Source organism: Chenopodium album, chromosome 14 (genome assembly GCF_948465745.1).
Source record: "Chenopodium album chromosome 14, dcCheAlbu1.1, whole genome shotgun sequence".
NCBI lineage: Eukaryota > Viridiplantae > Streptophyta > Magnoliopsida > Caryophyllales > Amaranthaceae > Chenopodium > Chenopodium album.
The window spans coordinates 37,971,928-37,987,321 of NC_137847.1; the positions used below are offsets into that span (position 1 = coordinate 37,971,928).

Sequence of the window (15,394 nt, forward strand, 5' to 3'; positions counted from 1 at the left end):
AAATATGTTCTTTAAAATTTCTAACACGGATCAAGAATTAATGAACTACACCCTTGTGAAGGATAACGCTTGGAGCATTTTCAAAATACAACCACACAAATTTAGCTAAACAGGTTTCATCTTTTTTGACACAAGTTGACTCCAAACTCTCATTCAAAAGTGTCTCTTATGTTTTTGTCGACGAATATAAGTGGGCACCATGATTGCGTATTTACGCTGAAATTTCGCTTTCGAGTCAGTACTCCGTAATGTTTATCACGACATGAGATGATGCATGTGCGTTTAATGTTTATTGAACTGTCTGATGAACCAAGCATTAGTGACCATAAACCAAGCATTATATCTCGTCATTTAACAGTTTCACTTTCACTGTCTCACTGATTTACAATGGATTCCCAAAATCTTCACCCTCATTCTCACTCTCATGACCACCATAACCATGGCGATCACCACCACCATCATCACACCCACGAGTAATTTCTCCCTTTTAACCACTCAAACAACAAAACCAATTTCTTCAATTCTTCAATTTTGTTGGCATTGATTTTTATTTTCTGCATCTTTTTTCACTCTTAATTCAAACAAAATTCTGATTTTTAAATTTTATATATAATTTATAATACAGGGAAAAAGAAGGAATTGAATACACATATCGTGATGGAAAAGTATATCACAGCCATGATGGATTAGCACCACATAGTCATGAACCCATTTACTCACCTGGGTATTTCAGCAGAAGAGCTCCTCCTTTGATTACCAGAGATTTTCATGAAAGAGCTTTTACTGTTGGTATTGGGGGTCCTGTTGGTACTGGGTAATCTTTATTTTTCATTTTCATTTATGTTTTCTATTGATTTTCTTCCCTTTTTTTTTAATCTTTGCTTTTTCATAATCGCCTTAATTCCATAAGTAGGATCGGCTTTGTTTTTATTTAATGCTATACTATATAGTTTACCAATTACTATCATACATTGTTTGTCAAATATGGAGTATTATGGTATTTTATTGATGTAGTGGATCTGACAAGGCTCCACCACCGGTACGGCACGGCACGGTAGTGCGTGGTGGTGGTGGCTGGTGGGGTTGTTCCTCCACCTAAGTTGTGGGGAAGGTAAAATGTGGGTTGTGCTTTAGTGGGCTGTGTTGTTGGTCACTTGTGGGCCGGTTGGTGCTGTGAGGTGCTTTTTCGGGACATAAGTACTCCGTTTATCCGGATTAAATTGTCACGTTACTAGTTTAAATTCATCTTTGTACCAAAACATTAGTTCACCCAAAATTTATCAACGTGGCAATTAATTTTGGATCGGGGGTGTATTTTTTTAGCTCTCCCTGTGATTCATAATGGTTGTCTTGGTTTTAATTGAGGGACTGAGTTTGGTAAGATGACCCATGAATTTGTGTGTTTATTTTAGATGAAAATCATGTCATTATCTATGATAACGTGAGTCATTATCCTATTTTTTTTTCTTCATAAAAAATCATTTTCACTTGAAAGACAATATTCCTTTCGTGTAGGGGAAGTTTTATGGCATAACACATGTTTAATTGTAATGATGAATTATGAAGAATAACACATGTTTAGGGGAAGTTGCATAACATGGTAATGATTAATGAATAAGAGCTTTTCTTACAAATTTACACACAAATTCATTAGTATTTTCACTACTTATGTCCGCTTGTGTAATTACTTCAAGAATATGTACTAAATCAACTTCACTAGAATTCTTTTTTATTAGGCTTTGTCCATCTTTCTCGATGAATGTGAAAATTAATCTAGGACAAACACTATAAAGTCAACCTAACACAATCATCTGAGGGCCAGGGTCATGCACCGTTGTGGATCTCTGTGTCCATTATTATACCATTCCGGCCTAGTGCCAATCTTAGTTTAGACTAACATTTTTACTCCTACAAGGCTACACAAGTGCGCAGAGATTCTAGCCTTACTCTTATGATCACAAAGATGACCATTTTCATTACTCTTGAAGGGATAGATAATTGACTGACCTACATCCTTTCCTAGCTTAAATGACATGTTCCAGTGACGACTAGTTTTGGAAAAAAAGGAAATCCATGATAATAGAGATAATGGCTTCCTGAAAAGAGTAAAGAAGATTACCTTCCTCAGAGAAATAGTCTTTCCTGATAGGATTTGGTTGACTGACACTGACCTCACTGCATGTCAACTTGAAATGCTATCAGGCCTACCACCATGACTGTATGTCGAACCTTGAGAAACTGAGAAAGAATGGGAGAACAACTGTTAGATAATCTGTAAGGAAGTTCACTTTTTTCTTGTCAAAGATGGGTTTAAGTGCTAGTTTCTAGCTATATAAGCTTGTTTAATACTCTGCCTTGTACTTTTTTACTCATTTTCTGAATTGCTATGAATCTGCAGCTGTCAGAAGAAGAATAATTTGTCCTACTCCTAACTTTACCGAGAACTTGAGAAGTGGGAAGCATTGTAATTCTGAAAATATCCTGGTGTATTGTATGCAGGAAAACAGCTCTGATGCTGGCTTTGTGCAAGTGTTTGAGGGACAAATATAGTCTTGCTGCAGTAAGCTCAATTGCATCTCTTAATGTCCCAATGTTAAGAAGCATTAACTCTCTGGATACTGGTTAGGACTGCATTTTTGAATATTTACTGCATGAGATTCCTGATCATTATTATGTTGGTGTTTGACTGATTCTACATTTTTTTTTTTTTTTTTGAGCAATGACTGACTGATTCTACATAGCTCTATGTCAATGGGATTAAACGGGTATTACATTGGGAATATTTTTTAACAGGATGCAAATCAAGTGGATCATTACTTGGTGGAATAAAATGCTATTGTTTTATCAAGAACATATATGGATGTGTCTGTTTTTGTTTTAGAAATATTTTTAATTCCTTTTCTTTTGTGGAAAATGTTGCAGACTTGCAGTCAAGATACCGAGCTTCATTCTAAGATTTGAGCCTGGTTATCTGCCGTTTATATTTACCCTCTTATGAACTGGCAAATTTTAGGGATACAAATTTTGGCCTTTTAAGTTATAGAAGCCTATGGCAAAGTTCAGCATACAGTTGGGGGAATATATTCAGTAAAATATGAAGTGCCTATTTGTCTTCATGAATTATTAGCTCAATTATATGTTAAAAAATTTTACCCATTAGCTTTAAATGATGGTATATTAAAATCTAAGTCAGGAATTTTTATTTTATTTTTTTAAATGGAAACTTTGAGTGAAATTTTTTACTTGTTGATTTCCACTTATTGTTTCTCTAACCAAAAACTATTATAATGAGGACAAACGAACATTACTTTCTTTCCACTGTATAATGGTTTCAAAGACTACCTTTAACTAAATTAATTTTAGTACTTGGAATTAAACATTAGAAACAATCAAAAGTTTAATTGAACGCTACATAAATAAATTACTTGTATTTCATAATTAGTAGGCTCCTGAATTACACAAGATGCTTTTTAGAGTAAGCAGCTTCTCATTGGAACTAATCTCCTGTCTAACATCTAAGTGTATAGCACTAATTAGCTTTAGTAATATCTCCACACAAGCAAGTCTGTGGTTTGAGTCTTGCTACCAATACGCCAACTGGTTTTGGAGATATGTTATTTGAGAAGGGACTGAAGTATTGAACGACTTCGGGTTCAGGTCTTTGGCTGAGATAGCGGGTGCATTCATATTTGAAAATTTGCATATTGATTATTTTGTCTACGTCACGTTGTAATGGAAAAACATTTGTGGTGATGTAGGTGACTAATGACATCTTTACAAAGGAAGATGGAGAATTCTTAATAAAGCATGGTGCACTTCCAGAGGAAAGGATACGTGCTGTTGAAACAGGCGGCTGTCCACATGCCGCTATTCGTGAAGATATTAGCATAAATCTTGGTCCTCTTGAAGAGCTTTCAAATTTATACAAGGCTGACATACTTCTTTGTGAATCTGGCGGAGGTAATAATGCGTTGTCTTCTACGTTATTGATGTCTTATATAGCAAAACATCTTATCATCTGCTAGTATTTGTACAAGTCTTTTATTGGTAATTGATGAGTATTGAGATCATAGTCCATTAGGATTACATGATTGGGGAAGAGGAGCATTGTTCGGCATGAAATAGAATATGAAAACTATAAATCGTGCCTGTGTGATTGCAGTAGATCTCTGATTCATAATTTGTGATATGTTAGCTGTCCCTTGCAATAATAAAATCAAAATAAAAATAAAAATAAAAATAAAAAATGGAGAAAGGAGATTAATAGTATCTAGCCTTACAATCCGCGTTCTTACTTTTTGAGATGCTCATTTGCATGACTGCTGTTGTGATTTGTCAGGTATTTGCTAGTTAGCCTAGGCTGATGATTTTGTGTGATTTACTTCACATATCCATGTCTTCTTCTTCAACTTTTTAAGAATTTCATTACTGTTTGTAGCTAGTCACAATTAATATTCTAAATACTCCCTTTGACTCAATAATTTCAATTTAAACAATTTTGGATGTCCCAATACTATCTTAATTATTTTTATCTGCTATGATAAAATCATCACCACTGATGTAAGTCCACCTTTTCGCTTACTACCTTTACCTTCTCCATTGCATCAACCCTTTAACCCTTTTCATCTCCCAATTTCTACATGACCTCTTACTACTTCCTTCTCTATCCTCTTTCAAAAAAAAAATTTATTAACATCTAACGACTTTTAACCGCCTTGTATTATTTATTTTAAATTATGTCCAAATCCTATCATGATACAGAAAGAACTAATGGGTTCATGTAATTAAATTTTAAAAAAAAAAAAGGATAGGAACTTGGGAAGTATGGTGAGGAATGAAAAACTTACTACTTCGTATGTTTTTGCCTTTTTGGATTAGAGAACCTGAAAAGAAAGAAAAGAGAGGGAGAGAGATGGATCCATTTTGTATGATGTACAAACCAATAAGGGGTGGGAACTGGGAAGTAAACGGATCCAAGTTCCTTTCCCTTAATATAAACCAATCCATCCTAAGTTGGAAATATCCAAAGGGATAACACAAGCCTACTTCCCCCTTCCCCCCTCCCCCCTCCCCCCTCCCCCCTCCCCTCTCCCCTCCACCGTTGCTTTCCAAACTAACCGTTGAGTTGGTCTAAGAACTTGAAGAATTTATATTTATATTAATTAATATATTAAAAAAAAAGTGTTCCTAAGAAAATACATGGGATCCTCCCTTGGCCCTGTAACGGCTGTGATGTTCAAACATGAGATCGACAAGAGTTAAAGTCGATATTTGTCATCTAAGCTATGTATTAGGTATGATCTTTACTCAACATATATATATATAGAATCTATACTCATTACTCTTTATTTGCTAATTTTCAGTAGATGTTGATAGCAACTTTATACATGCGTGTGTGCAAATTATGATATCTCAAGTAAAAGGTCAAGGCACTCCTGGGCCACACTCTAATTGCTAATACAAATGTGTGCAAATTTTGCACAGACAATTTAGCAGCCAATTTTAGCAGGGAACTGGCAGACTACATCATTTACATAATAGATGTATCTGCTGGAGATAAGATTCCACGCAAGGGAGGACCAGGCATCACCCAAGCAGACCTTCTTGTATGTATATTTCATTTTATTGCCATAGCTTTAATAATGGTCCTTGCTGAAATAGCCTTGCTCCTGTTTATTTTACTGCAGGTTATAAACAAGACTGACCTTGCCCCTGCAGTTGGAGCTGATTTGGCTGTCATGGAGAGAGATGCTCTTCGTATGCGAGATGGAGGACCATTCGTCTTTGCTCAGGTTTTCAACAAAAAAAATTTTCTCCCTCCCTCCTAACAGTCCTAAGTCCAAACCCTGAGTTTTATGACTCAAATTACTTATTTTGGCTAATGCAGAGCATTTTGCCTAAAGCTTGAACCATTACAATGTATCCTCATTTTGCCTCCATTGGGGGATCACTGCAATGCAATTATCAATTTTCTTTCATTTAGGAAACATGTGAATGCTAAAGCTAAAGCAAGAAAGCAATAGTTTTTCTTTCAAATTGTTTGCTTAAAAAGAAAATGGTAATTGAAGAAGATTTTTTATAAGAGAGAAGAAATAAGGTCATTATGTGTCTAAAGATCTTGAGGTGGAAAACTTATTGTTTCAAAATTTCTAGGAAATCTACCTTCATGAGAGTTTCTATTCATAAAAGGTTAGGTACATCTACATACATTCAAATATATTAGATCCACCCATCGGCTGGTTGATTTTGAGCATTTTTACGTCTCGTGCCACTGATTTAGTTTTGTATTAAGAATGATGAATCGTTTTTGAGCAGGTGAAGCACGGGTTAGGTGTAGAAGAAATTGTCGACCACATTCTGCAGGCCTGGGAAGTGGCAACCGGGAAGAAACAGCACTAGTCCCTCAGTTCACAGATCTTCCTCACCAGAATTTTTCTACTTTCAATAAATTCAAAATGCTTCTCTGTTCACAAGTATTGTGCATATGCAGTCCTCTTATATTTCTTTTGATGTGACTGCTACTGTCTTTCTGCTTTCGTAATCATGGTTTGATACTCAGCATTACAGCCATTACTGCCCTATCATATACATTTTCATGGATGATGAAGCTAATACAATGTAAATGAATAAAAGTGTGAAACTTACAAATTGATCTTTAATAAATTTAGCAGCAGAGAGCAAATTTGGCTTGCCATTTGCCAATTACATGTTAATTATGCAACTTGTTCTTTACTTCCTGCACTATATAGTATATACTTCATAGGATTTTTTTGACAATTATCACCTATAATTATTGTTGTTTTAACAATTACCACCTCCATTTTTTTTTTTTCTTAATTTTACCACCTACTATTTTTTAAAACATCAAAACTTTCCAGCTATTTGACTCTGAACTGAAGTGTGATGTCATGTGGGGCCCACTAACTACCTTCTCACCCTATTTTCCTCCTTTTTTTTCATCTCTTGATTTCTCATTCTCCTATATTGTACTCCTTTCAAAAGTGGGAAAAAAACTTCAAATTAAATAACATATTCATGTTGATTATTTTACGAATTGAAGTATTTCCCCAATTTTCAGAGGAGTACAATACAGAGGAATGAGAAATCGAGTGAGAAAGGAAGGGAGAGAAAAAGTAGTTAGTGGACCCCACATAACATTACATTTGAGTTGAGAGCCAAGTAGGTGGGAAGTTTTGATGTTTTAAAAAATAGTAAGTGGTAAAATTTTTTTTTTTTTTAAAAAAAAAAAAAAAAAAAAAAAAAAAAAAAAAAAAAAAAAAAACTGTAGGTGGTAATTGCTAAAATAACAACAATTGTAGGTGATAACTGTCAAATTTTCCTACTTCATATAATGGCAAACTTGAGGCAAAAGGGTTACTAGAAACTCACTGCATCAGGCATGCTTATCTAAGAGAGGTAGATCCTACGATATTGTAAGCCTCCCAAACAACGTCAAGTATCCTTCATTTCCTATGAATCTTAAGGCCAAACAAAATAAAGATGGAATCATACATGTGAAATTTATTTAGTACTCCGTAATGAGTATAAGAGTATCGTCGATAACATGGAGAAAATGGTTTGATGACAACCACAATGCGAATCCTTAGCCATATCAAAACTGTCTTTTGCAGATTTTGCATTGAACACCAATGCCCCATTGAGGAGTAGAAGTTTTTTCCTGCGCCTTTTGCAGATTTGCGGGAAAGATTAAACTCCATTGTCGAGTAGAAAGCTAAAGCATCAATAAATTTATTTATTTTTTTTTTTTTTAAAGATAAGGACCTTGACCAAACCTTAACGCTCAAGGTTTTTTTGATTTGGTATTTGTAGGTCATACACTTGAGATTAGAGGAAAGGGTAAGAAAATCCCTAACTTCAAATACCCTCACTTGGTAGAAAACGGACCCCAAAGTAAAACATCAATCAATATATAAATGCATTAGAAACCTTCTACTTCGTATATAAGTCAAGTGTGAAGTGTAGATATACATGGATCATGGTAACATTGATATTTTGTAATCACATGTGTCATCTTTCATGCGCACAGGCATATCTACTACGGAGTATAATAATACAAGCATGATTGCATGAACACAGACGCACACATTGACACATATTCATGACGTTCTCACGCATGTTTAACAAAATTAGTGGCCAAATTGTAAAATGCTCAACATACACTTTACTAATATGGAGTACCCGTCAAATAAATAAAAAAATAAAAAAAAATTACTTATGGTGTATATTTGAAAAAAAAAAAAAAAGCATTCAAAAATAAATCATTAATTGGTAGACCGACCTTGACAAAATTGGACAATAATTGATAGTTTTTCTAACTGAAAAAACAGCTTATACAAGTTGCAATATTAACGATGCTTAGAGCAACTCCAATGGTTGTAGATAGGGAATTGCTTGCAATTTCAATAATTTCCTAGCTACTAGCTTGACCATTGGAGTTAGAAAACTCAATTAGCTTGGCTAAGCAAATTAGCTTTGCCAAGCTAATTTGCTTGGGAATTAAACTTGCCAAAATAAAATGCTTATCACACCAATTAAGCTCTTTCCATGTATTTTCTATCCAACAATTACTACTAAACTAATAGCTAGCCATTAGAGCAAAAAGTAGCTAAAATGATAATTAGCTTAAAAGATGATGTGGCATGACAAGCTAATTGTCAAATTAGCTTGCCATTGGAGTTGCTCTTATAAACTACGAGTATGATACACAATCAAGACATTATTAGTTATTTTGTGTTTATTTCATATGAAGTATTTTAAATTGGTCTCTTTTTTTAAATAAAAATCGTGTACTACTTTCTTCATTATTATATTAAGTTCGATCGTTATACAAAGTTTTATATGATTATTAGCTTAAGGTCCGTGCCGTGCACGGTAAGTCTAATATTTTTTAAGAAAATTAATTATATCCAACAAATAAAATTTGATTAAACATATATACATATCAAATATATAGAAACTATAAGGTCATAATCTATATTAATAGGCAAAACAAAAAAAATTATACAAAAATGGACTTTTTTTTAAGCTGCCCGAACCCGAGATTTTTTTAGGCAGGATTTGTTTTGATAAACATAAAAAATTAATCAAATAACAGACTAAAATCTCCACTAAAACTATTAGCAAAAGTACACAACACACACACATATATACAAAAGGAAATGTCAATTGTCACTTCGTCTGGTACGGTGTATCTTTCAGTATGCAGATCATTTATGAATATCAAATGTAATAAATTTATCATCTCAATTAAGTGTCTCAGCAAAAGATAATATTTTTTTTTTTGCTTTTACTAAGATATTGTTTTTAATTACGTAATTTATAAAAAAAATTGATTGATATTTTATCTTTCCCTAGATTTAGACATATGATATAATTGTTAAACACAACATTTGTTTTATAATTATACTACACTCTATAAATCCTTAATTTTTGATAATATATGAGTAGTAGTAAAATTTCAGAATCAAAATTGTAATTAATTTGAATATATAGTTATATTGAAATTGAAATAAAATATTAGCTAGAAGTATTTGAAAAAAAATAAATTAAGTGATATTTTGAAGTAGTTTCTTTAGCATTTATAATATGATCGAATCAATGTATTATTATTTTTTTGGCAAAATTTAATAATACTCCATTTAAGAAATAATTAAAAAGTAGTTGGAATAATTATTTAGGTAGATGTGTATAGAAAATAATGAACACCAAGTAAAAAGAATATATATTTGTCATAGAAATAATATAAAAAATATGAAAAAATATTATTATAGAATCAAATATTAACAAAAAAAAAAAAGTTAAAAAGGGAAGGGGAGTTTTGGAGGGAAAAAACAGCACCAAGATGTGACACGTGTCACTCCCGATGCCTGTTTTAGTATTAAGGTTATTGATTGATTGTATTAATTATATACTCCCTCCGTATTTTATTACTTGCTTTTTTTTTTTTTTTTTCTTTTTTTGCAGCCGTATTTTATTACTTGCTCCACTCATATTTTATTCTTCAACTAACCCCACGTTTATTATATTTTATTAATTTCAACTATTCCTCTTAAAGCTATGCACATGAAGAAATAAAGTGAGTAATAAAATATGGAGGGAGTAATTAATTAATCAAAATTTAAAGTTTTATGTGATCTGTTCTTTATGCGAAGCGTTGAGAGTCATAACTTAAAGCTTTATGCGATGCGTTCAATGTAGGTATACACAATTTTAAGCATGCATAGCAAGTGTTGGTTCAATTGCTTTCATCCTGTCCTCATAATCTGATATTTCTTCCAACAAATTTTAAGCAGTGGATGTGCCTGTAGTTGTGAACAAGTACATGGGTTCTTTTCTGAAATTTTCACTGAACTCATCAAAGTAGTTTCAATACCCGGTTGAAACGTGGAGTAGTGGCCTCCCCGTTACTAATCAACCACCATGGCCAGTGTAGCATTTTGAATTCGCATTATACTGTCCTAGACTCCTAGCTCAATGAAGTATGTTCAATTCTCTCATACTATCAAGTACTTGACAATCCTTTACGGTAGCCAGAATAAGCATGTATGGCATCCAAACTGGGAAGCCATAACTAATTGTCAATTAGAATTAAATGACAAGAAACACCTCTAGAAAGCACAAGCTTAGAATGTTAGAAGCAGCCACAATTCTCACTGACATTATTTTCAAACTGATCTCAACAAAATATTCGGCAGCTCTGTTCAAGCTACAACAGGCTTGGCTTGAGAAATCACTGCTCTAGCCAATTTATAGATATCAGACAACTTAAACATGATAGAGAGCACCGACAATAAAAACAATAAAAGCCTTTTCTTACAGCAGAGATCACAAGCCAAGTTGCTCCACCGAAGCCTCTCAAACAACATTTGAGCCTCACACAATTATTTTTAAATGGAAATTAAACTCTATCAAGCTACAAAAATGAGAGCGACGACCAAGTCTAACATCATAAAATTCTGGGCATTTTCATGCCGAACTACATACCTTAAAGAGAAGATCAAGCATTAACTGATTATTTGTTAGCAAAAGCAATACCCTTCTCAATGCTAGCTCTGAGTTCAGGCTTAAGAGCTTCAAGAGCCTTGGATTCATAGTCAGTTAGGCCTTGCAGGTCAGAATTCAGAAAAGCTTCTACTCCATTCTTTCCCAGCTTAATTCTTGATGCGAAGAAAGGAAGATCAGTTAACTCCGACTGCACAAACGAGCACTCATACACATCTGAGTCTCCATCAAGGGCACGAAGAGAAGACTCCACAAATCTAGCAGCAGCATAGGCCATAGACAGTGTCGCAGAACCAGCCCCAGCTTTGGCTTCCACAACCTCAGTCCCAGCATTCTGAATTCTTACAGTTAGTTCTTCTATCTCTTCATCAGTAAAGCTCGCAGAGGGTTTTGTCTTAGACAATAGAGGCAAAATGGTTATACCAGCATGTCCACCAATCACTGGCACATCTACATCAATGAGTTTCAGATTCTTTTTTCGTGCAACAAATGTGTTTGCCCTAACAACATCTAGAGTAGTAACACCAAAAAGCTTCTTAGGATTATAAACACCCTTTTGCTTCAGCACCTCTGCAGCAATTGGCACAGTTGAATTCACAGGGTTGCTGATTATGTGAATAAAGGCATCTGGACAGTTGTCAGCAACTGCTTCAACCAAAGTCTTCACTATGCCAGCATTGATATTAAAGAGGTCATCTCGAGTCATTCCTGGTTTTCTTGGAACACCAGCAGGGATAACAACTACATCCACCCCTTTTAGGGCATCTCCTAACTGCTCAGGCCCAGTGAAAGCTAAAGCTTCTGAGGGTGTATTGCAATGGCTTAGGTCCGCAGCAACTCCCTTGACATTTGCAATATCATAGAGATGAAGATTCGAGACCAGTGGGGACATTTTGACCAGAAGTGATAATGGTTGACCAATCCCTCCAGCAGCTCCAAGAACGGCCACTTTAAAGGAAGCTTGAATCTTTGGCTGCAGAGAGGCAAGGGACTGGATGTTTTCTTTCATAGCTTTTGTATGGAAAGAATTTCGCAGGGCAATAACACCATCTTTACCAAGAAACGAAGACTCTGATTCACAGGTTAGAGATGCGGCTGCTTTAAGACCACTGAAATCCCTAAAATCATGGGTAGATTTCATCTGTAGCCCTGATGACTTCATTTTTGGAACCAAGCCTACCTTTACATTGCCGGAAGCAATTGATGCAGAGGAAAAGTTTGTAGCTGTTGTTGTGGCCATCATGTGCTACAGATGAAATAGAATATAAAAGCAACCTACAAGCATGCCACAGCAGCGGGTTAGTAACTCAAGAAAAAGCAGCTTTTCTTTTCCAAAAACATATCAATGCCAATGGCCAAGTAATGCGGCTAATCAAATCTAATCAAAGCAATGACGTGACAGAAAATCCTCCAAAACTAGCCCCACCAACTCACCAAGTAGGAAAAACCAACAAAAAACGGTAGAAAGCTCACCCATTGCTTTGCCATCTAGAGCATAATATATCAACCCATTTTTAAAGCATAGGACAATAGAAACATTCCCGTAATCAACAATTTCTAAAGCATAGGACATCAACCATTTCATTAAGAGAGTTCGTTTAAAGAAATTCCAATATCCGAGGCCTTGGATTTAGTTTTTTCCTTATTATCTTCGCAAGAACTATCCACATTAGTTGCCTGACTTTAACATCTACATCACCAAGCCATATATACGTCTATCGACAGCATTGATCAAGAACAGCACACAAAACTACACCGTATTCTTTTCTTACAGAACGATCAGGGAGCCTAGTACAATTCCCATTTAGCAAGTGACACACACATCGAGCATACATCAATCAGTTTCTTTTTTTTTTGAAATTTTAATCTCAGTTACATCTATTTTTAAAGAATAACATAGACCAACAGTGAAACACTATATATCATAAATGATACATGCTATTATTTTTTTAATTTTTAAACTTGGGTAAGAAAGAAAGTGAAGTATTATATCGTACGATTCCTTATAACGATTCATGTTAGCCGACCCAAATCATTTTGGGACTAATGCTCTAACGAAAGTAGTTATAGATCGGCTCAGAACCCTCACAGTAATCAGGTAAGCAAATGTAATGACGCGAATCAAAACGAGCATGCCACTCCTTTGGGAATGAGTTTTATTGAACATGAATAAGATCATGAGTTCGAAGGAATTCATGAGTGAAACAAAGAACAAATACATCAAATCAAAAACATATTTCAAATAACCAAAAAGCTATATGTGCATCAAATCCAAATGCAACCATTTAAACAATTTATAAGATAATAATTGTCAAAAGACCAAGAGATCAGGAGGCAAAAATGGGCATCACAATTCGTAATACAAGAGTAAATAAAGCCTAATAGCAGTAACTTGAGTAATTATAATTAGTAGTTCAATAATCTATACCCTAAATTGAATATACTTACCATTAAATCAACGACTAATACTAGATTGTAAAAATGATATTCAGTAGTTAAAAAGTAGAAAAAGTAAAGATATCTTACCTCAGAATCTGCTTTCAATGGAGGAGAGAAAGAAGAGCAAGCTTTATAGGAAAGGAGGGAGTAGGTGCAGCTGTGAGAAAATCGAAGTTTTCTTTATATAGGGAAAGGGCTATTCTAATCGTCATTCATGAAATGAAAAATAAATAAATAAATAAAAAATAATAATTATAATCTCATCTTTAGAGCATTTGCCCAAAATAATCCCACACTAAATGAAGCCCGTGTGATGCGGAGTTTGTTTGAATTTTTAAAAATATATATATATTTATGTGCTAAAATTTGTTATATATTTAGATAAAATTCCTGATATCAAAAGGTAATATATTATATTTAATTAATTTAAATTGGGAAATCTCATTCGCCAATTTTGCTTACGTGTCATTTAAATTATTTATTTCTAAAAGAATTTAATAATCTCGTATTTAATTGGTTACCACTAAAATTTATTATCCTACATGGCGTGCTGAAAAAATTAAATCCTACGACTATAAACTCGGGAAAAAACTTCCCTTTATATATATACTAGTTTTGTGCCCCGTGCGATGCCCGGGTTATTTATTGAATATTAACATAAATTTTAAAACATATCATTAATACAAAATTAGTTAGAAATTGATGTGCTTTTGTGACGGTTTGGTATCTAGTAGGCATGTAATGACTAATACTAACATTGGTGGAAATGTTCGATTTAATACATTAAAAAGAATAAAAAAAAATTAGTATAAAATAAATTAAATTAAATAAATGTTCAAAACCCGTTGGGTTGACCTAAATCCAAAACTTTGGGCAAGGATTGAACATTTCTTTACTCTTAACCTAAAGTGACCCAATCCGAGATGACTCATGACCCGACCCTAATTGACATAAAAAAAAAAAAAAATTTAACCGATTAGTATATATTATTAATGGATGTTTTACACTTTGAACTACTTCCTTTGTTCCAAAAAATATTATGATATAAAAAAGTATTATTAATCCGAGATGAAGCCCGTGCGATGCACAGTTTATTTGAATATTTTAAAATAATTTTTTTATATATATAAAATTTGTTATATATTTAGATAAAATTCCTGATATCAAAAGATAATATTTTATATTTAAATATTTAATTAATTTAAATTGGGAAATCTCATTCACCAATTTTGCTTACGTGTCATTTATATTATTTAATTCTAAAAGAAATTAATAATCTCGTATTTAATAGGCTACCACTAAAATTTATTATCCTACATGGCGCGCTGAAAAAATTAAATCCTACGTGGCTCTCTAAAAACTCGGGAAAAAACTCCCCTTTATATATATATATATATATATATATATATATATATATATATATATATATATATATATATATATATATATATATATATATATATATATATATATATATATATATATATATATATATATATATATATATATATATATAAGATTTGGGTTAATTTTAAATAATCCAAAATTTATACTCAATCCGCTCATAATGGTCTCGAGTGACTGATAACCGGTTGAAGAGGTAAATTTTTTTTTTAATTAAGTTTAACATACACGTGTCACAACTTGATTTGTCCAAAATTAAAAAAATAATTAATCAAAGAAAAAAGTAGGAAAATTTGACATTTGCTACAGTGAAAAAACCTTGTGTCACATTTGCTACCTGTTTAATATTTTACTAGATTAATCCCGTGCGATGCACGGTTTTAAAATAAGAATTGAATTATAGACTTTTAACACGTCCTGAAAAGAAAATAACTTCCTCATTTTTCCTAACTAATTTCTAATTAAATATGAATATACAATTCCCAAAAGTGCATAATTTTCATATTTAATTAAGAAATTTTAATTAAAT

General features: G+C 33.2%; 1 protein-coding gene and 1 pseudogene across 2 annotated transcripts; one reads left to right on the top strand and one right to left on the bottom strand.

Moving 5' to 3' along the window:
• The first annotated feature begins 295 nt into the window (after positions 1 to 295).
• Positions 296 to 6,694, top strand: LOC145580217 (urease accessory protein G-like). Its single transcript, XM_081637627.1, has 7 exons — positions 296 to 473; positions 626 to 814; positions 2,500 to 2,560; positions 3,759 to 3,960; positions 5,485 to 5,606; positions 5,688 to 5,792; positions 6,316 to 6,694. Exons 1-7 carry the CDS (start codon positions 388 to 390, stop codon positions 6,397 to 6,399), a joined length of 849 nt encoding a protein of 282 aa, XP_081493753.1. The 5' UTR covers positions 296 to 387; the 3' UTR covers positions 6,400 to 6,694.
• A 4,117-nt stretch (positions 6,695 to 10,811) lies between these two features.
• LOC145580219 (malate dehydrogenase, chloroplastic pseudogene) lies at positions 10,812 to 13,667 on the bottom strand (annotated as a pseudogene). The gene is made up of 2 exons (XR_014099342.1): positions 13,549 to 13,667; positions 10,812 to 12,297 (listed from the first exon to the last, which is right to left on the bottom strand). The product of XR_014099342.1 is annotated as a malate dehydrogenase, chloroplastic pseudogene (transcript).
• Positions 13,668 to 15,394: the final 1,727 nt, after the last annotated feature.

Excerpts from the sequence above, each read along its gene's own strand:
- LOC145580217 (XM_081637627.1), top strand. The coding sequence starts at position 388 with ATGGATTCCCAAAATCTTCACCCTCATTCTCACTCTCATGACCACCAT. Across the intron at positions 2,561-3,758 it reads ACAAATATAGTCTTGCTGCA|GTGACTAATGACATCTTTAC; the intron begins GTAAGCTCAATT and ends GTGGTGATGTAG. Across the intron at positions 5,793-6,315 it reads GACCATTCGTCTTTGCTCAG|GTGAAGCACGGGTTAGGTGT; the intron begins GTTTTCAACAAA and ends GTTTTTGAGCAG.